The sequence below is a fragment of the Takifugu flavidus genome, chromosome 1 (assembly GCF_003711565.1).
Source record: "Takifugu flavidus isolate HTHZ2018 chromosome 1, ASM371156v2, whole genome shotgun sequence".
Taxonomy (NCBI): domain Eukaryota; kingdom Metazoa; phylum Chordata; class Actinopteri; order Tetraodontiformes; family Tetraodontidae; genus Takifugu; species Takifugu flavidus.
Genome location: NC_079520.1, coordinates 28,274,014 through 28,296,425, shown reverse-complemented (window position 1 = coordinate 28,296,425; position 22,412 = coordinate 28,274,014). Strand labels below are relative to the sequence as shown.

The following is a 22,412-nucleotide window of genomic DNA, read 5'->3' as shown; positions in this document are numbered from 1 at the left end:
GTCAGTGCGGATGAACGCTCCGCGTGGCGGCTCGGCGGGTCACTGCTGCCGCCTGGTGGCGGGAGGAAGAAGTGCTGGTTCAGACAAGTTGGAGACTTTGGTTCATCTTCGAGATGGTTGCAGGAGAATGTTTGACTGGGGGAATGTAACAGTTTAACTCCTCTTTTCTGACAGAAATGCTGAACGTGCACGAGGATTTAAACGATAACTTTTAACTGGCAATCTTCAACATGAAATGACAACGCTGAGACCCAGCATGGTGGTGGCGCCCCCTGTGGGGGTGCATCGGTAATAACTTTATTGCAAAAATACAGGTTCCCTCTTTCCCCGAGCAACACCACCCCAGGACTAACACACAGTCTACACACACCCACACAGACCCGACCACCAGCGCCACCTCCCCTCCTCTCTGGCCATCGCTCACAAACACACGTTCACCCTGATGTGGCGTTCACGTTCACCCTGATGTGGCGTTCACGTTCACCCTGATGTGGCGTTCACGTTCACCCTGATGTCGCGTTCACGTTCACCCTGATGTCGCGTTCACGTTCACCCTGATGTCACGTTCACCCTGATGTCACGTTCACGTTCACCCTGATGTCACGTTCACGTTCACCCTGATGTCACGTTCACCCTGATGTCGCGTTCACGTTCACCCTGATGTGGCGTTCACGTTCACCCTGATGTCGCGTTCACGTTCACCCTGATGTGGCGTTCACGTTCACCCTGATGTCGCGTTCACGTTCACCCTGATGTCACGTTCACGTTCACCCTGATGTGGCGTTCACGTTCACCCTGATGTCGCGTTCACGTTCACCCTAATGTCATGTTCACGTTCACCCTGATGTCACGTTCACGTTCACCCTGATGTCGCGTTCACGTTCACCCTGATGTCACGTTCACCCTGATGTCACGTTCACGTTCACCCTGTCACTAATGTCACATTCACTCACTCACTCCTGCTCTCCCTCCCCAGCAGGTCGCTCTTTTTGCATCCCATCGGTTAAAAGAGCGACTTCGATGCAGAGCAGCAAAGTTCCCAGCAGCTTTAACGTCTCCTCCTCCTCCTCCTCCTCCTCATCTTCATCTCCAGGGGAGAGCGCCCGTCGCGGGGGGTGTGGCCTCCTGGCTGTCTCTGATACAGGATAGCGAGGGAGGGTTGATTTGCATAGCAGACTCATGCGCTACAATTGGCTACATTCTCCCACATCCAGAACCCGAAAAACAAGGAAACCATCAAGAAACGGAGCCAGAAGAAAAGAAAGTGGCCAACGTTCAACAGACTCTCTGAGTTCAGCGCCAACCTTTGGTTTAGTTCCAACAATCCGTCGACTTCGGCTAGATTTACATTGGCCTCTCGTATAAGGACTTAGTTATCATAGGTTTTAGAATAAAGCATAGAATATATGTACTCTGCACATGTCAGAAAGCTCCTTGGTGCTGGGTGGGGGGGGGTCGATACAACTGAGGAAGGGTTGACATCTCTGAAAATATACCTCAAATACGTCATATAAAGCACGTTGACGCTGGACACGTCGGTGAAGACGAGTCTCCTGCTCACATCCAGGCTTCAGTGGGGGGGGGGGGGGGGGGGGGGGGTAATAAGATCACCTGCAGCCTTTCAAACATCTCTGACCTCCACCCTTCACAAAGTGCACTTGTGTCATCGCTCCGCTCAGGCGAAGCGCCTCCCTGTTGCGTCTCCTTCCGCCCGTGGTTCCTGTTTCTAGTTCCTCTTTGGGAGAAAGAAAAGAGAGAGAGAGAGGGGGGAGGAAAGAAAAAAGCTTCTCTGTTTAATCTCCCGGTAGAAACGGGAGGGCCGTCAGTAGGTCAGCGAGCGTTTTAGTCTGGTTTTTGGGGGGGAGGCTCCAGCTAGACACTTTTGAAGTGCACTCCACTCCTACTGGGAATGCAGACGTGAGGAAGTATCACTGTTAAATGTACCAAGATTTGTTAATGATCATTATCAACATTCCATAAGGTCTTATTCACTAACATACAGGTTTCATACGTCAGTTTGTCTGTACAAGACGGTTGTGATGAGAGTTCCGTCTCAGGAAGGAGAAACAGGCCTGTCACTCAGGCTACGTGAGCGTCCCAGCAGGAAATGCCCTAAAGAAAGAGGAAGAGGCGTGGCTTCGTGGTGAGAGCCTCCTCCTGAGCCGAGGGTCCCGTGTGTGGGGGGGGCTTCAATGGGATCCAGAGAAGGTGTGAGCCGAGGCTCTCCAACCAGGTTGATCGCACAGAGGAACCCTCTGAGAGCCCAGGAGGGGGGCAAAGACAAGAGTCCCAGGAGGACGAGGGCCCGCTGGGGGTGAGGTTGGAGTTAGGGGTCAGAATGACTGCATAGACAAGAAGGTGAGAAGGTGAGGGGAGGCGAAGCAGGGCGCACAGCTGTGCATGTGAGCGTGCATGTGGCTGCCTTTGCATGTTCCAAAAAATACAGCGAGCAGGACGAGGATGGCGGGCCGATCCCCCAGAGCCGACCCCGGGTCCACGTAGGGGGGCTGGGCTGGAGACGGACCAGGCTGTGACGTTACTGAAGCTGTGAGGGACCGTTGGAGGACAACCTGACGCCTGTCAGACACAACCAGAAGGCCCCGGCGCCGCCCGACACCTCCTGCCAGGAGAGACAGACGGCTGACGTTAGCACTGACCCGGGCCGGGCCAGAACCTGCTGCTACAGAACACGGGTCCAGAGAGATCCACCAGAGCCCCACAACCTCTGAGGCTTGGGCAGATTTACGGGTAAAACGATCACCTGAGGCGTCCGTTCATGGATGAGTTTAAGAGGAAGTTCATGGAAGTGTAACATGAGCTAGCGTGCACGGTGGCAGGAAGGTGCACGGAGTTTAAAATGACCTCAAGGGGACAGAAAAATATGAAGTTTTGACGCGTCACATTTTTACCAGGCATAAAAACCAGCTTCGCTTACTTTGGTGCCAGATTCATCTGGTTTTACAACCCAAAGAAGATTCCCAAATTCCCAAATGGAGAGTTTGTAATTGGAGTCCGATCTGGCACCAAAGGGAGCCGAGACTGTTCCCCTTAATAAAACATCATATGAGCTCAGTGCAGTCTTTACCTGTGAAGCGGAGGAGGGAGGTGGTGATAGGAGGTGTTGGTGATGAGGAGGATGGAGGAGGTGATGGTGGTGGAGGAGCAACAGGGACTCAGAAAAGAGGAAGTAAGCAGGGAGAGGGACTGACATCAGCCTGCTTCACCTTAGAGACAGAGAGAGAGACAGATGGACACGTCCCGGATGGAAAAGCAGGACCGGAAGGAGACGAACAGCAAGAGGGGGAGAAGAGCACAGGGAACAGCAGAATGTGAAGCGACAGGACATCAGGCAAGTGCAGTTCCAGAGCGCGGCCACGAGGCGGCGGCAGAGCGCAGGAAGTCCAACTCACAAAGCTGCGGGTGGCGGTCAGACGACCGCGACGCGACGCCACCACGGTTCCGCTCAGGCTGCGTCCGATTCGCCTCGGGTTCTCCCCATCATCAGGCTCCGCCCCCAAACGGAAGTCCTGCAACGCCATTGGCTGAGGGGTTACAAAATGTCTGTCGGTGCTGGAACGCAAAGCCACGAGAGACACCTGCGAGGGATACCTGCATAGACGTTACCTTGTTGAGGTAGGCGGGGCTTCTGGTGCAGTCCGCCCCGTACGCACTCCTCTCCATGTCTGCGTTGGGGGTCTTGGAGCGAGCCTGCCCTCCCACCCTGGATATAAGCCTCTCTGATGGGCTGCAGCCTGAACACACACGGAGGAGGATGCTGCTCAAAACACTGTGTGTGTGTGTGTGTGTGTGTGTGTGTGTGTGTACCTGTCCTCCCAGCTAAGAGGCTGGCTTGATATAGGGAGTCCAGCTCAGACAGCTCTGCCTCTTCGTGGTCACAGCCGTGGCGCCCCAGGGCATGCTGGGAGCTGTAGTGACCCGGAGAGGACTGGCAGCTGAAGCTGGCGTGCTGGCCGGAGGTCTGCGTCTGGATGGGGATGCAGCGGTCTGGGGGGGTGTCGTAGGGTGTCACCACCGCGTTGGGACCGTCCAGGCTCCAGGAGGACCAGTGAGGCGTGCTGTCGGGGGGCCAGGGCGGAGCGGCCGTGGTGGACGAGTGGGGCCGGGGGGGCTGCCAGAGGGGCGTGAAAGGTTTGCTTGGCCCAGAAGATTCCACAGAAGAAGGTGGGGGAGGAGGCGAGGATGGGGGGGGAGGGTGTGTGTGAAGGGGTTCCAGGTGTGAGCCGTGCGGATCCCAGAGGCGCAGAGGAAGCGAGGGCAGGGAAATGGCCAAGTGTCTCCCCAGAGGTCTGACGCTCACCCCCCCCACCTGCAGCAGCTCGCACAGCCTCACCCCCACCCCCTCCCTACCAGCCTCACCCTCCTCCCCTCTCTTCCCTACCCCTCCGTCCTGCTCCACCTCCCGACAAGGTTCACAGGGGTGAGGGCTGCTCCGGACAAGCGCAGCTCCAGGGTGGGTGGGGTCCTGGCCCAAAGCTGAGTCCTGTCTGGGTGCGGCCTGGTCCTCCTCCTCCTCCTGACTGGGTGTCAGCAGTACTTGGACCGGGTCAGGCTGTTCACTGGAGGACAAAAGATGGGGAGGGCGTCAGTCAGTCGGCCCCCCCGAGGAAGAAAGAGCTGCTGTGACGTCAGGTGAGTTACTGCAGAGGGAAGGTCACAAACCAGGATAAACACACACACACACACACACACACCACACACACACACACGCGGGCACACACACACACACACACACACAACACACACACACACACAGACACACACACACACACACGCACACACACACACACACACACACACAGACACACACACACACACGCACACACACACACACACACACACACACACACACACACACACACGATGCAGCCTTCCTGTAGCCATGCTGCTCCGTTCCTCAGGCACCAGCTCGTCTCCTACTGACACCAGATGGAACTTTCTCAACCAAAAGACAGAAATCTGACGCAGCAGGACGGATGCGTGTTAGGGGGTCCGCAGCCACGTGCACGCTAAAGCAGCGCATGTGCAGGCTGTAACTGTACATGAACTTTAAAAGGTGGTGTGTGTGTGTGTGTGTGTGTGTGTGCGTGTGTGTGTGCGTGCAGAAGCCAACATGTGTCTCCACCCATCCCCCACACTCACTGTGCCTCAGTAATTACCCAGCAGGCTTTGCAGCAGCAAGTTATAAATCAGCCTGGTGTTGATCAATAGAGGAGAGGAGGACGGTGATAAAAGGCTGAGCTTCAGCTCCTCTTCATCTCCTCCTCTTCATCCTCCTCCTCTTCATCCTCCTCCTCTTCATCCTACTGTCCCCACACTTCAGTCACCTTTAGTTTGAATCCACTTTAACGGAGCTGCAAATTCAACAGCAACAAGTTGCTTCTTGTCAATGTTGCTGGTTCAAAGTTCTGCAGACGTCCTGCTGTTGACCAATCAGAGGACGTGAGGACGTCCCGCTTAGTTCAGGGCTGTTGACCAATCAGAGGACGTGAGGACGTCCCGCTTAGTTCAGGGCTGTTGACCAATCAGAGGACGTGAGGAGGACGTCCCGCTTAGTTCAGGGCTGTTGACCAATCAGAGGACGTGAGGACGTCCCGCTTATTTCAGGGCTGTTGACCAATCAGAGGACGTGAGGAGGAGGACGTCCTGCTTAGTTCAGGACTGTTGACCAATCAGAGGACGTGAGGACGTCCCGCTTAGTTCAGGGCTGTTGACCAATCAGAGGACGTGAGGACGTCCTGCTTATTTCAGGACCTTTGACCAATCAGAGGACGTGAGGACGTCACGCTTAGTTCAGGACTGTTGACCAATCAGAGGACGTGAGGACGTCCGCTTAGTTCAGGGCTGTTGACCAATCAGAGGACGTGAGGACGTCCCGCTTATTTCAGGGCTGTTGACCAATCAGAGGACGTGAGGACGTCCTGCTTATTTCAGGACCTTTGACCAATCAGAGGACGTGAGGACGTCCGCTTATTTCAGGACCTTTGACCAATCAGAGGACGTGAGGACGTCTTGCTTATTTCAGGGCTGTTGACCAATCAGAGGACGTGAGGACGTCCTGCTTAGTTCAGGGCTGTTGACCAATCAGAGGACGTGAGGACGTCCCGCTTAGTTCAGGGCTGTTGACCAATCAGAGGACGTGAGGACGTCCCGCTTAGTTCAGGGCTGTTGACCAATCAGAGGACGTGAGGACGTCCCGCTTAGTTCAGGGCTGTTGACCAATCAGAGGACGTGAGGACGTCCCGCTTATTTCAGGGCTGTTGACCAATCAGAGGACGTGAGGACGTCCTGCTTAGTTCAGGACTGTTGACCAATCAGAGGACGTGAGGACGTCCCGCTTAGTTCAGGGCTGTTGACCAATCAGAGGACGTGAGGACGTCCCGCTTATTTCAGGACCTTTGACCAATCAGAGGACGTGAGGACGTCCTGCTTAGTTCAGGGCTGTTGACCAATCAGGGGACGTGAGGACGTCCTGTCACCACAGCACAGATGAATGCAAAGCTCCAAAACCAAAGAGTCTTTTGATTTCAACACACTAAATCATCCATTTAATTTAAAGATTTGAAGTTGTTCACTATTGTGAGATCATCGATTTGAACTCTGTTGGTGATTATTTGTTTAGATTTGAATGAAAAATCTGCACTTTTGATTGATTGATTGCTAGATTCGGACCACCTGTCTCCATCTGGACTGACGTCAGGCTGTGTCCGACTCCACCCCCTCGTTCCCTGTTCACTACTCACTATCGTGGGTTGAGTGAACTACTCAATTTAAAGTTAGCATTCGGGCAACGGCGTCATTTACGTAAAGTGACGTCATGGTGTCGCATAATAATTACGAAGCGGTCGCCGGGAAAAGTGGCCATTCAGCGGTCATTTTATGAAGATGCGATATTTTACCCTATAATTAACTTTATATAATCAAATGAAACATTAATGTCAATAATAATACAATAATAATTACCTATTACCTAAAATAATTAGTGTCCCTTGACATTTTCAAGCCAAGACGTGATGGAACATTCTCAAGTCACATTCCGCTGAAGTGAAAACATTTAATAAAGCAATTTTTCATCAAAAAATGGATCAAAGCTACTTTTCATCTTTGTAAATATTATTTTCCTGAGATTCTGTTGCCTGGTGAGGAACAGACGATTCCGAAGAACAATTTTAAGTGAGGGGGGGGATCAGTGAAGATTGATTTTATTTATTTTTTACACATTTGTGTTGTAATATTTTAAGATGATCATATTGGACCCCTACTGAAAAAAAATCTTATTTCCAAAAATTTGAGTTCGGGTGCTCGCTTGTCCACTACTTTTCGCAGTGCATTGTGGGATACATTGAGTGCACTACATAGGGTCCAGCGATGCTCACTAACAATTCGGACACTATTTCAAAATGGCGTCCACACTATTGAGGGCACTATGTAGGGTACAGGGGGGGGTTAGGACACAGCCTCAGTTTGAATGAAGAATTCTTTTGATTGGAGTGTTTGTGGTCTTGAACGCAGCCTTCCAGCCCCAGTCGACGCTCACCTTCCACCTCCTCACGCAGCACAACTAACACAGCAGGACACACACAACCACAGGCTGCACGCGGGACAACACACAGCCCAGGAGTGCTGGACACTCCAGCAGGACACGCAGCGGACGGAGGCTCTGGCAGCACGCGTCTACGCAGAGCAGCACAGCGACAATGCAGCGAAGCGGCGAGGCACAGAGCAGCGCGGCGCCCTCTCTGTTGTGAAGGCAGAAGCTAGATTTCACTGCACTGCAACACACCCCAACCCAGGCAACAAAGAGGTGTGTGTGCTTCAAAAACACACACTCACACACACAGAAGCGAGCGCATAGGTTTGAACAACAAAACGTCTCCTGAAACATTTGGGGATATACAGCTCTGCTAGAAGCTTTAGGATGGAATTTAAAAACATTAAAGGGATCTTTCACTTTAAAAAGTGGTTCTGGACCTCCCAGCGACAACCAGCTGGAAAACAGGGAGCTTTGGCTGAGCTTTAAGGCAGAGGAGCAAACCCTGAGGCCCTTGACACCTACCCATGACCCTATCAATGACCCTACCCATGACCCTAACCCTACCCATGTTCCTACCCATGACCCTAACCCTACCCATGTTCCTACCAATGAGCCTATCAATGACCCTACCCATGTTCCTACCCATGACCCTAACCCTACCCATGTTCCTACCCATGACCCTAACCCTACCCATGTTCCTACCCATGACCCTAACCCTACCCATGTTCCTACCAATGAGCCTATCAATGACCCTACCCATGTTCCTACCCATGACCCTAACCCTACCCATGTTCCTACCAATGAGCCTATCAATGACCCTACCCATGTTCCTACCCATGACCCTAACCCTACCTATTTCCCTACCCATGACCCTAACCCTACCTATTTTCCTACCCATGACCCTAACCCTACCTATTTTCCTACCCATGACCCTAACCCTATCCATGTTCCTACCAATGAGCCTATCAATGACCCTACCAATGACCCTGCCCATGACCCTAACCCTACCCATGTTCTTACCGATGACCCTACCAATGAGCCTATCAATGGCCCTACCCATGTTCCTACCCATGACCCTAACCCTACCCATGTCCATACCCATGACCCTAACCATGTCCCTACCAATAACCCTACCCATCACCCTAACCCTACCCATGACCCTAACCATGTCCCTACCCATGACCCTACCAATGAGCCTACCAATAACCCTACCCATCACCCTAACCCTACCCATGTCCATACCATGACCCTAACCATGTCCCTACCAATGCGTCTACCAATAACCCTACCCATGACCCTAACCCTACCCATGTCCCTACCCATGACCCTACCAATGAGCCTACCAATAACCCTACCCATCACCCTAACCCTACCCATGACCCTATTAATGACCCTACCCATGATCCTATCAATGACCCTACTAATGACCCTACCCATGACCCCCTAAAGCAGGTCTTATACCTCAACCTACCACCAGGGGGCCCTGGAGATGCTTCATCTTCAACTAATGGGAGCTACTTTTGATGGTTTTAAAACATGAACAGTATTTTTGTCAGTTGCTGTTTAAAGTCGTTGTGGTTAAGACAAACCTACACCCTCACACAAGAACGCAGAACCCAACAGATTATGGGCGTTTGTGCAGAACTGACGACACAGGAGTGGGTCACACACACCCCACACACACACACACACACACACACACACACACACACACGCACACACACACACACAGGAGACACCTGAGGGTACACCACGTGAGGGGGAGGAGGAGGACAAGGACTGTGAGGTGGTTCAGAACAGGTGCTGCTGAGGAGACATGGGGGACAGTGGTGGTACCTGTGAGGCCCCTGTCGACGGGCGCTTCCTGTCTCCCGTTCCATCTCTTGCTCCTGCCTGTGCTTGAGTGGGGCCCCAGGGCTCCTCATGCACGCAGCTACAGCCAATCCGCTATGAGTGTTAGCCTCATGCAGGGGTCTGAGCACAGCTGAGGATGTTAACAGGAGAAAAGAGTGGCGGAGGGAAAGAATGAATGGGGGAGGAAAGAAGGAGAGAATGGAAGAAATACAAATGGAGGAGGGAAAAGAGAAGAGAGAAAGAGAATCGGAGTGGTTATGAAGGGGCCAGCATGCATTTGTCTGTCAGGAGATGTGTCGAGCTCCTGTTAAAGCCTGCCCCCCCCCCCCCCCCCCCCCCCCCCAGAAACCTCCAGGTTTTTCATAATCTTGGTCAAAAGTCATGGAATGCTTTGTGCTTTGATCCGTGTTTTGGTGGGAACCATCAGGAGCTGAAGCACGTCTCCAGCTCACTGTTTGAGAGGGTGTCACATCCCTCCCAAGTGCCTCAGCAGGAGGTCAGCTGGTCATTCCTGGGTCACATGACCGTGGAAACACCCTCTGCTGATGGTCACGGCCAACGTCTCATGAGTCAAGACCAGGTGGACGCATGTTTGAGGCCCTGGCGCCAAAAATTACAGAAGAAAAAGAAATTTCTTGGTGGTGAAACTTTGGGTGGCGGCACCTTTAAGGCTGTTATATAAAGTGTTCTAGAGGACGCGAGAGGAGGCCACAGAAGAGGAGCCAGGCCCATCCTGGCCGGCGTTGAGAAGAGTCTGACAGATAGAAGCAGAACAAAGGACGGGAGATGGCAGCGCTGCTGTTGGCTGGAGCGTCCTCGCAAACAGGCGGGCAGATTGTTGGACGCCTCTGTGGGGATGTTACGCAATCGCTCGGACCGCATCGTCCTTTCACCGCCACCAGGTTGTGTGTGTGTGTGGGGGGGGGGGGGGGGGGTGGGTGAATGTGTGTGTGGGAGGGAGTGAATGTGTGTGTGTGTTGTGTGTGTGTGTGGAGGGGGGGGGTGAATGTGTGTGTGTGAGAGGGAGTGGGTGTGTGTGGTGTGTGTGTGGAGGGGGGGCGTGAATGTGTGTGTGTGTGGGAGGGAGTGAATGTGGTGTGTGTGTGTGGAGGGGGGGGTGAATGTGTGTGTGTGTGGTGTGTGTGGGGGGGGCATAAATATGTAGTTCAGTTGTTGCTGAGCTGGGGTGTAAACTTGCACACTTGCTCTATCTCCACCTCTCTCTCTCTCTCAGACACACACACACACACACCACACACACACACACACACACCAAAAATATGCACAACAACACAACATTCTTTCATGAAGCTGTTTGCAGTATTTGTCGGTGATGCCGTTGGTCCCACTCTTCTGGACTGTTCTGTTAGCCATAAATGCTAACGTTAGCCATAAATGCTAACGTTAGCATGCCGACAGAGGAAAATGAAAAAAAGGGCTTCACATCTGGATTTCCAGAACAAAGCTGCAGTCCAGTCCAGCGTGTCTGTGCTGTTGGTCTGTTGACGAGGGTGAAGAGTTTTAGTCGCCGACGTTTCCATGGCAACAAAGGGCGACGCTCCAGACGCAGCAGCATTTCTCTCCACCCTCATGCTGCTTCGCTGCAGCACCACATTAAAGTTCAGCTGCGTCTGGTACGGCCCAGCTCCACCAGAGGTCTGGTCTGGGTGGTGACCCGGACCCGCGGGGGGGGCCAGGCTGCTGCATCCCATCATGTTTCAGGTCACACTTGCTGTCACCCCATCATGGAGGGGGCAGGTGTTTAGGATCCATGATCGGTGCTGCACGTCAGCACTCTGAAGTGGTGATTCTCCCACACAGTGCCGGTCAGTGAACGTCCCACAGATGGGGGGGGGGGGGAGACAGATGGGAAAGAGGACCAAGAGGAGGTCAGACAGAACCACGGACTCCGGTTGGGATCACGTCAGGAGACAATAGCCACACCCTGAACCCAGAGTGGGTCCAAAACCACCTGGAACCATCAACGACCTTTAGATCCCGGACCCCCTGAGATTAGACCGTCAAGGTCACATCAACACCTGCAGCCCCCCTGAGCGTGGCACCGTTGGACACCTACCCTGGTGCTGCAGCTGATCCAGGTCCATGAATTTGCTGGGTCTGGGGTTGAATCCCATGGCGGCCTCTCGCTCCGCCTCCCTCCGCCTCTGCTGCTCCTGCTGCCGGGCTCTCCTCGCCACCTCCTCCTGCAGCTCATCCAGCTCACTGCGCTCTGGAAGTGCACCAACACAAGTGACAGCGCCCGTCAGACCGCGGCGGCGGCGGCGGCGGGTGGACGCGCTGGGACAACAGACCTGCGCTGGTGCCGCCCCCCCAGCTCAGAGTCGGCAGCTCCTGCAGGATGGCGCCGCTGCTCTTGGACTTGGGTACCGAACGCCACGAGGGGCCCGACATCAGCACCCGCTTGTGCTGCCCCACCTCCCTGTGGACAGAGGAGCGTCCGTTGGTTCCGGGACGGGAGCGGCGGCAGAAGGTGCCTCCCCACCTGTCAGGGCTGCTGCTGTTCCTCTCACTGCTCTCGTAGCCACTCTCCATCCTCTGAATCAGACGCGGCTGCTGCTCCACCCCCCTCAGAGGTGGAGGGGCGGGGGGACCCATCGTCCGCCCACCTCCGAACGACCTGGGCTGCCCCACCAGCCCTGAGCCGGCCTCCAAGTCCCACCTGACTAACTCTCGCACACCCAGCTGAGATGCTGGAGCGGGGCCCTCTGAGGGGAAGGGGTCCTGGGCTTCTGAAGGGAGAGAGGGAGCAGGCAGAGTGTTGTAGCCCAGAGAGGAACCTCTCGGTCGAGTGAAGATGCTGTCGATGTTCAGGGCCTCTCGTCTGGGCCTCCAGGTCGGCCTGTAGCGGCTCCCAGAAGAGCTGAAGAGAGGAAGGCTTTACTGGCTGAGTGAGGAGGCAGCAGAGCAACATCAGCAGCCACCAGGTCTCCTCGCCCCCCCGTCTCCCACCTTCCTCTGTGGGACCACTTTCTCTTTGTTTTACACAGGTGCCTGACACTTTATTTTCACCTGGTGAGTTCATATCTTGCTGCTTAAGTTTTATTTAATTTATAAAACTCAACTGTTCAAAAGTCGCCTCTGTAAAACAAGTGTTTATTGACTCGCTAGCTAAGAGCAGAAATACGCTAATGCGCTAAAATAATCCTCCTTTGCAGATGAAAGGACGATCCGGAGCGCCGTACCTGGACTTGCTCTCGCTGCTGGTGCTTTCCTCCTCCCAGTGAGGCCCCCAGTCCCACCGTCACAGCCCCCGACCCCAGACGAAGAGGACGAGGACAGCGGGCGAGAGGACGAGGACGAGGAGGTGAGCGGCCGCCGGGAGGAGAGGAGGAAGACGGCCGTTTCCTTGTTACTCCGGCAGGGGAGGAGAGGAGAGGGGGGGCGGGGGGGCCCTCCACCGCTGACTCTGAAGGCAGGACGACATAAAAGGAATGTACTTCCCATTCACCCCCCAGGGAGCAACAGAACTCTGAAATCAGCAGGCGCTACCTGCGGCCGCGGACCCGCGTGGCGCGTGTGTGATGTCGTAGCCGACCACCGTGGTCTGGGAGTCACTGGAGAGGTGGCTGCCCGTGGACTGGTGGGAGGGCTCTGCTGCGGGGGGGGCCGGTGACCGGAGCTGTCGGTGGACGAGTCGGTCCGCGTGTCGCTGGATATGGACGGCTCCCGTCCTGAGAGAAGAGAGAGCTCGGTCACTCCTGCGGGGGCCATGCCGCAGCAAAGGGCCGGCCGGAGAGGGTTGAAGGTCGCCGCCGTAGCACAGTAGTGACCTTGCGAGGTCCCGGTGGAGGCGCTCCGCCGTACCTGAGTCTTCGCTGTCGTAGCGGCCCTGCTGCTGCTGCAGTGAGCCAGTTCCAGGTTGGTGCTGGAGCCGGGGTTGGGGCTCTCCTGCAGTACCACCGGTGTCCCCCGGGGGTCAGCGTAGAGCAGCAGCAGCGGCTGGTAGTGGCCTTTGATACAACGGGACACCACGTCCTTCCACTTTGGGCCGATCTGGAGGTGAAGCCAGTTGAGATGCATCATTATTGTCACAGCAAAGAGACGCCGATGCTGCTGCTGCTGCTCTGCTGCTGCTGCTGCTGCTGCTGCTGCTGTGCTGCTGTGCTGCTGCTGTGCTGAGCGTCCACGCGTCTCCCTTGGCCGTGAGACCACTGGCTACTGCTCGCTGACGGGCGCAGGTGGAAAAGACCTGAGGAAGAGCTTCTCCATCCCAGTCAAAGCTGGATTTCATCCTCTCGGATGTCGCAGCAGCACACGGAGCACAAGAGAGGGAAGCTGATCCCCTGCTGACCCAGCAGCACCTTCACTGCAGCTCAGAGCTGAAGATGCAGCAGATGCTGCACATCACCCCCCCCCCCCCCCCCCCCCGGTGCAGCATGCAGCCCCCCCAGAATGTGTCTCACCTCTTTGACGTGGGCGTCGTCGAAGTACATCCACTTGCGTATCTTGGTCTGGAAGAAGAAGGTGGAGTAGTGCTTCCCGTAGTAGCACACCATGCCCACCAAGTAGAGCTCTGCCTGGCGAGCCCTCTCCTCCGTCACACGGTAGAACAACTACAGGGGGGGAGGGGGGGGAGGAGGGAGGGAGGCGGGAGGAGAGAGAGAGGGGGAGGGAGGGAGGGAGAGAGAGGAGAGAGAGGGGGAGGGAGGGAGAGGGGAGGAGAGAGGGAGGGAGAGAGAGGAGGGAGACGAGGAGGAGAGGGGAGAGACGAGGGAGGGAGAGGACGAGAGAGGGAGAGGATTGACAGAGAGAGGGAGGGAGGAGAGAGAGAGAGGAGAAGAGGAGAGGGAGGGAGGAGAGGAGAGAGAGGCGGGGAAGAGAGAAGGGAGGGAGAGAGAGGGGAGGAGGGGGAGGGAGGGAGGGAGAGTACCAGAGGAGAGGAGAGGAGAGGGAGGGAGGGAGGGGAGGGAGGGAGAGAGGGAGGGAGGAGAGGAGGGAGGGGAGAGAAAGAGAGGGAGGGAGGGGAGAGGAGACGAGGGAGAGAGGAGAGGAGAGGAGAGGAGAGGAGAGAGAGGGAGGGAGGGAGGGGGAGCGAGAGAGGGAGAGAGAGGAGAGAGAGAGGAGAGGAGGGAGAGGGAGGCAGAGAGGGAGGGAGGGGAGGGAGGGGATAAGAGAGAGGGAGGAAGGGAGAGAGAGAGGAGGGAGAGGAGAGGGAGGGAGGGGGAGGGAGAGGAGAGAGAGAGAGGGAGGTGGAGAGAGAGGGAGGGAGAGGGAGAGGGAGGGAGGGGAGATAGGGAGGGAGGGGGAGGAGTAATGTGAATAGCAGCACATTTGTGCTCATATTTTCTGCAGCAACGAGAGACAAAAGAATTAATAAACCACATAAACTCTATGACCTGTGTGCTGCACCTGTGTCCTCTATGATCTGTGTGCTGCACCTGTGTCCTCTATGACCTGTGTGCTGCACCTGTGTACTGGGACTATACAGGGCACCTTTACGACAGTCTTAGTGAATAAAAGGGGACGTTCTCTACTCCGCTCTCGGTTACTCCTGTAAATAAATGGATCATTACTATTGATCATTGCTGCTGCAGGTGAATCAATAAAGTCCACATTTATGTCTGAGAACTCTTTCGTTTTGCTGGTAAATCCTAATGCAGCGTGTTTCACCTCTAGACTGATCGTTTCCTCCTGTCACAATAGGCTGTGAAAGGCACCGAAGGATGGAGAGAATACAGAGAAACAACAGAGGGAAGCAGGACACAGACAGTCAGGAGGCAGATGGATCCAGGACACAGACAGTCAGGAGGCAGATGGATCCAGGACACAGACAGTCAGGAGGCAGATGGATCCAGGACACAGACAGTCAGGAGGCAGATGGATCCAGGACACAGACAGTCAGGAGACAGATGGATCCAGGACACAGACAGTCAGGAGGCAGATGGATCCAGGACACAGACAGTCAGGAGGAAGATGGATCCAGGACACAGACAGTCAGGAGACAGATGGATCCAGGACACAGACAGTCAGGAGACAGATGGATCCAGGACACAGACAGTCAGGAGGCAGATGGATCAGGAGGCAGATGGATCCAGGACACAGACAGTCAGGAGGCAGATGGATCCAGGACACAGACAGTCAGGAGGCAGATGGATCCAGGACACAGACAGTCAGGAGGCAGATGGATCCAGGACACAGACAGTCAGGAGGCAGATGGATCCAGGACACAGACAGTCAGGAGACAGATGGATCCAGGACACAGACAGTCAGGAGGCAGATGGATCAGGAGACAGATGGATCCAGGACACAGACGCTCAACAAAAGCAGCAGAACGCACCTCCGATCCTCATCTACCGACTCAATTCAGCTGGTGCAAATTAGAGACGGTGGAGGACAGAGGACCATCAGCACCTTCAGAACCTTCAGAACCTTCAGAACTTTCAACACCTTCAGCACCTTCAGCACCTTCAGCACCTTCAGAACCTTCAACACCTTCAACACCATCAGCACCATCAGCACCTTCAGAACCTTCAGAACCTTCAACACCTTCAACACCATCAGCACCATCAGCACCTTCAGCACCTTCAGAACCTTCAACACCTTCAGCACCTTCAGCAACCTTCAGCACCATCAGCACCATCAGCCACCATCAGCACCATCAGCACCTTCAGAACCTTCAGCACCTTCAGAACCTTCAACACCTTCAACACCTTCAGCACCTTCAGAACCTTCAACACCTTCAGCACCTTCAGCACCATCAGCACCATCAGCACCTTCAGAACCCTCAACACCTTCAGCACCATCAGCACCTTCAGCACCTTCAGCACCTACAGAACCTTCAGCACCATCAGCACCTTCAGCACCTTCAGCACCTACAGAACCTTCAGCACCTACAGCACCTTCAGCACCTTCAGCACCATCAGCACCTTCAGCACCTTCAGCACCTACAGAACCTTCAGCACCTTCAGCACCATCAGCACCTTCAGCACCTTCAACACCTTCAGCACCTTCAGCACCTTCAGCACCTCAGCACCATCAGCACCATCAGCACTTTCAGCACCTTCAGCACCATCAGCACCATCAGCACCTTCAGCACCTTCAGAACCTTCAGCACCTACAGAACCTCAGCACCTTTAACACCTTCAGCACCTTCAGCACCTTCAGCACCTACAGAACTTCAGCACCTACAGAACCTTCAGCACCTTCAGCCCCCTCAGAACCAGAGCCCAGTTGGCTCCTCCCCTCTCCTCCGGACTGGTTCCCATCTGAAACCTCAGCCTCTATTGTCTGTCCATCTTTACTGTTGTGTTGTGTTACGTCTGTTATTGTCAGAACAGTCGGACGTCTGAATTCAGGGATTAATCCACTGAATTGGCTCCAGGCTTGGGGATTGTACGCCAGTGAAAGTCCTCACAGAGATAGCAAGATAAAGGTGTGTGTGAGGTGGTCTTACGTCTCCCAGACGCAGGCAGGTTCCCAGGCTGTGTATGACGTCCTCAGCCAGGTCCGAATGGTCCGAATCCCAGACCAGACCGATGGACACGATCTCCGGGGAGTTCATCAGCACCCGGCGGATCCGCAACACCTCCCCACAGTTACTCTGGTGGAGAGAAGGAGCGCAGGTGAGGGGGGGGGCACCATTGTGTCACGGTGTTGTGTGACCACCTCCAGAACCAGAACCACGTTCCTTCAGTCAGAACCAAACCGGATCGCTGCGTTTCCTCTCCTGGGCCTTCTGTTCAGAACTGTGTGTTCTGTATCCTTCCTTTGAGTCATGACCCACCACAGAGCCGGGGCACACACACACACACACCACGCACACACGCACACACACACTCACACACACACACACACACTCACACACACACTCACACACACCACACACCACACACACCCACTCAACACACACTCACAACACACACACACCACACTAACACCACACTCACACACACAACTCACACACACACACACACGCACACACACACTCTCACACCACACACCACACACGCACACGCACACACACACACTCACACACACCAAAACATGACACACACTCACACACACACACCTCACACACCACACACACGAACACACAATCACACACACTCACACTCACACACACACACAACACACACCTCACACACACACACACACCACACCACACACACCCACCCAACGACACAACACCACACACACACACACACACACACTACACTCACACCCACACTCACACACACACACACACCAGCGTGCTGGCAGCGGCCTGGGCAACAGCCGGAGAACACCCTGGCAGCCGTCGCCGTGCCAACCCCAACAGTCGCACAGACGCATATGCAGGGACACAGGCAGAACTCTCCCTCTGTGGGCGGCGGGCTGCCTGCCGGGGGGGCGGAGCCAGCAATGGGGACACGTGGACGCCTGGGTGGGCGCGTCCATCCCACCTGGCTCAGACGCCGGTCCTGGTGGAGCCACATGGATCCTCGGCGCTTCCTGTCACGTGCAGACATTCCTCCTCCGTCCTCCCTCCTTGGCTGCAGCTCTGCGGCGCCGGTTTACGTAGCAGTGCTGCAGCGGCGGCGGCTGCAGAGCAGCACTCCCAGCAGAGCCGCACAGCTTCAGCAGAGGCTGCGGCCCCCCAGGAGTGAGGAGAGCTGCCCACAAGCCCCTGGTGCTGTCGGGCCAAGCACGGCACCTTAAAGCTGGACACATCACCCTCACCTGCTCCGACTTGGGCTAACTCAGGCTAACACAGGCTAACTCGGGCTAACACAGGCTAACTCAGGCTAACCCAAGATAACTCAGGCCAAGCAAGGTTAACTAAGGCTAACTCAGGCCAACCCAGGCTAACTCAGGCTAACTCAGGCCAACCCAGGCTAACTCAGGCTACTCAGGCCAACCCAGGCTAACTCAGGCTACCCCAGGCTAACTCAGGACAACCCAGGCTAACTCAGGCTAACCAGGTTAACTCAGTTTAACTCAGGCCAACCCAGGCTAACTCAGGCTAACCCAGGTTAACTCAGTTTAACTCAGGCCAACCCAGGCTAACTCATGCTAACCCAGGTTAACTCAGTTTAACTCAGGCCAACCCAGGCTAACTCAGGCTAACCCAGGTTATCTCAGTTTAACTCAGGCCAACCCAGGCTAACTCAGGCCAACCCAGGCTAACTCAGGCTAACCCAGGCTAACTCAGGCTAACCCAGGCTAACTCAGGCAAAAGGAAATGAAAGCAGCTCTTTAAGTGATAATAGAGAACATCATACTGTCAGTATCAGATCCATCCATCGTGTGTGTGTGTGTGTGTGTGTGTGTGTGTGAGTGTGTGCGTGTGGTGGGGGTGTGGGTGGGTGTTGTGAAGGGTGTGTTGTGTGTGAGTGGGTGTGGTAGGTGTGTGTGTGTGTGTGTGAGGTGTGTGTGTGTGTGTGTGGTATGTGTGTGTGTTGAGTGTGTGAGTGTGTGTGTGTTGTGTGTGGGTGTGTTGTTGTGAGAATGTGGGTGTGTGTGTGTGAATGTGTGTGTAAATGTGTGTGTGTGTGCATGTGTGTGTGTGTGTGAGTGCGTGAGTGAAGTGTGTGTGGGTGTTGTGTGAGTGTGTGTGTGTGTGCGTGTGTGTGTGTGTGTGTGTTGTGTAAGTGTGTGTGAGTGAGTGAGTGTGTGTGTGGTGTGTGTGTGTGTGAGTGTGTGGGTGTGTGTCCGTGTTGTGTTGTGTGTGTGTGTGTGTGTGGGTGTGTTGTTGTGTGTTGTGTGTGGGTGTGGTGTGTGTGTGGTGTGTGTGGGCCTGCTCTCACCGGGCAGTTGCGCAGGTCTCCAACATTGCTGGCGTTGCGGAGCAGCTCTCCAAACATGTCCGGGGTGGGTTTCTCTCTACACTCCAGCATCTTCACAGCCTGGTTACTGCAGCACCACACACACAGACACACACACACACACACACACACACACACCAATCAGTACAGCACCCTTGTGCACGTGTATTTCCCCCTTCCTGCTGTTTAATTATCATTTTAAGTGTTTTTGTCTTATTTTCTGCACGTTAAGGTTCTTTAATTTCCTGAAACTCACATAAATCTGATGATTTGATTCATCACTCTGCAGCTCCTGGTCAAGAGCTGCTGCAGCCTGAGATTACAAACCTTCCAGTTAGCCTGGCTTCGTTAGCGTCACATCAACTCGCCAGATAAATGAGGACCAAACGGCCCGAATCCGACTTGTTGAGCCGAGGAGACGAAAGCAGTTTGGTTGATTTTCATCTCCGGTCGGCCTCTGATTATCATGCTCCTGTTATCAGCCCGGCAAACATTGGGCTCCATTAAGGGTAAAAATAGCCTGGCAGCGCCAACAGGCACACACACACACACACACACACACACCCACACCACACACACGCACACACTCACACACACACGCACCACACACACACAACACACACACACACAGCGGGTGTATTTGTACCTCTGCCCCCATTCATCCCTCCATTTCCTCTGCCCTGTTCCATTTCCGACAGGGATGTGGAGTATTCCATCCTCTTATTTCCTTCCCTTTTCCGACCTGCTGTTCCACTTATGGATTACCCCCCCCCCCCCGCCCCCCGCCCCCCTCCCGCTGCTGAATCAAACAGCTTCCCTAGTTTCCATTGACTAAGATCAGGCACATCAGCTGTGTACGTGCACTGTACCTGAACGTGCACCTGCTCCTAGTGGTGCATTCACGTGCGCGTGTGCAACACAGTGTGTGCTTGTGTTTGTGCAGCTCAGTGATCAGCAGGGGCCCGTGCAGAGAAGAAGAGGCCCCGCTGTCCCTCCCTTTCCTGCCACCCTGCCTCAGCATGCTGCCAGGTCTACTGCAGTGTGTGTGTGTGTGTGTGTGGGTGTGTGTGTGTGTGTGTGTGTGGGTGTGTGTGGTGTGTGTGTGTGTGTGTGTGTGTGTGTCTGGTCTTACCACAGCGATGTAGTTGAGATGTAATGAACCATCTGAATGAAGGGCAAGGGGTCCGACGTGGCTCCGCAGCTGTTACACACACACTGCAAACACAAACACACCGTCTGATTCCGTCCCGCCCTGTGAACGACCCACGCGGCGGCGGCGGCGGCGGCGGTGGCGGCGGCGGGGGCGGCGGCGCTCTCCTACCTGCTCGAACAGCGTCATGGCGAACTTCTGGTGCGGTATGCAGTGTTTGGCGGTGCAGATGTCCTCTCTGGTCTCTGCACTGATGTGGAAGTGGATCCGCATCAGGAGATTCTCCTGAGCAACAGCGAAGAGTCAGACATCAATTCTGCGCCGGTTAACAAAGCAGCGTGTTGACACGGGAGACGGCGTGGGCGTGTGTGTCCCGGCGTTCCGCCCCGTCCAGGCTCCCGGTGTTAATCTGAGCGTGGGAGCAGCATCTATATTTCATAAGATTCCCTGACTGAACACATTTACGACCAATCGATCAGACGGGGCCTTGTGCACACACAAGCACACACACTGTTACTGTGGAGGGCTGAAAGGAAGAAAAGAGCCAGAAAATGAGAGAAATGTGTGGAAGAAGAAAGGGAAAAGAGGAGGAGGAGGAAGAAGAGGAAGAGGAAGAAATCCTTCGGAACTACAGTCAAGGAGAAACATTTCAGCTTTAAGATGAAGGATTCTGGAAACAAGCTGGTGCCTCTGAATGGTTCCAGGCCTGTATGTGTGTGTGTGTGTGTGGTGTGGTGTGTGTGTGTGTGTGTGGTGTGTGTGCGTGCGTGCGTGCGTGCGTGTGTGTGTGTGTGTTGTGTGTGTGTGTGTGTGTGTGTGTGTGTGTGTGTGTGTGTGTGAGAGACTCACGAAGCATTCGGCTGCATCATCCATGATCCCCAGCTGAAATCGTTGTTCGTCTTGGAAAGTTTTAGCCAGGGCGCTCCGCAGTGCGTCCGACGGCAACACACGCTCACTACTGAACTGGAACTGAGCGAAGATACTCTACACACACACACACACACACACACACACACGCACACACACACACACACCACGAGGGGACTTTAGTATTCCATGATAACCAACTGTGGTAAATTATAGAAGCACCAGGCCGGCTTTGACCCGGGTTAAACCCTGGTTAGGCCCACTCATACCCCCCAGGACAGGTTATTTATACCCCCTGCAGATTTGAGTGATTTACACAACAGTGAGTTAACTTAGAGAAGGACAACTGACTTAGACACAGACGTTTATTAGGTCAACCAGGAAATAACCGTCAGTAATTACGAGCACGTCCCCACAACAGCATTAAAACATGTGGCTGGAACACCATCTTCACTTGACTGTTCATAATGTGATCAAGTTCAGAGCAGCAACAGATCCCGGGGGGGGGGTAGTTCCAACGCTGCTCTCTGCTCTGGGACCTGGGCAGGGTCAGGCTGGTTCCTGTTAGCTGCTGCAGGTTGGGTGGATCCGAACCTGAGCAGCAGCCCTGCAGACGTCTGAGGAGAGGAGGATGAAAGCTGCTGCAAACTGCCCACGGACAAAGATGACCTCGTTTCTTCTTTTTGTTTGTGGGAAGAATTCTCAGCAAACCCACACGAGGCTGTTTGTGACCAGCAGAGACGGAAAGGATGGGAGCAGAGTGACAGGATCAGCGGAAGGTCACGGGATCAGCGGAAGGTCACGGGATCAGCCGAAGGTCACGGGATCAGCGGAAGGTCACGGGATCAGCAGAAGGTCACGAGATCAGCGGAAGGTCACAGGATCAGCAGAAGGTCACAGGATCAGCAGAAGGTCACGGGATCAGCGGAAGGTCACGGGATCAGCGGAAGGTCACAGGAACCCTCAGAACATCCCAGATCTGCCGCTCCAGCAGACGTCGGCCTTCTCTCACCTGTTCCAGCATCAGGTTGGAGCTGTTTCAGCTTCCCTCTTTTAGGAACAGCTGGAATTGAGCTAAACCTTCAGGTTGCTAATATTGGGGGTGGGGGGGGGGGGGGGGGAGGGCAACACTGCTGTTAATAATCACGACAATCTGAAAGAGCAACACTTGTGTCACAAAAGCGATAAAAACCTGACACACAATGCTCAGCTAAACACCTGCATG

General features: G+C 54.6%; 1 protein-coding gene across 1 annotated transcript in view; it reads right to left on the bottom strand.

Annotated features, from left to right (window-relative positions):
• Positions 1–257: 257 nt before the first annotated feature.
• The window catches only part of LOC130536548 (inactive ubiquitin carboxyl-terminal hydrolase 54-like), a 39,199-nt gene continuing 17,044 nt past the window's right edge, over positions 258–22,412 (bottom strand). Inside the window, 19 exon segments of the mRNA XM_057052588.1 lie at positions 258–2,620; positions 3,411–3,542; positions 3,610–3,752; positions 3,826–4,577; positions 9,389–9,536; positions 11,484–11,636; positions 11,719–11,846; positions 11,910–12,287; positions 12,610–12,664; positions 12,917–13,025; positions 13,028–13,098; positions 13,232–13,262; positions 13,265–13,420; positions 13,831–13,980; positions 16,821–16,967; positions 19,153–19,258; positions 20,303–20,385; positions 20,492–20,605; positions 21,170–21,304. Coding sequence (XP_056908568.1) covers positions 2,537–2,620; positions 3,411–3,542; positions 3,610–3,752; positions 3,826–4,577; positions 9,389–9,536; positions 11,484–11,636; positions 11,719–11,846; positions 11,910–12,287; positions 12,610–12,664; positions 12,917–13,025; positions 13,028–13,098; positions 13,232–13,262; positions 13,265–13,420; positions 13,831–13,980; positions 16,821–16,967; positions 19,153–19,258; positions 20,303–20,385; positions 20,492–20,605; positions 21,170–21,304 — 3,075 coding nt within the window. The 3' untranslated portion in view covers positions 258–2,536.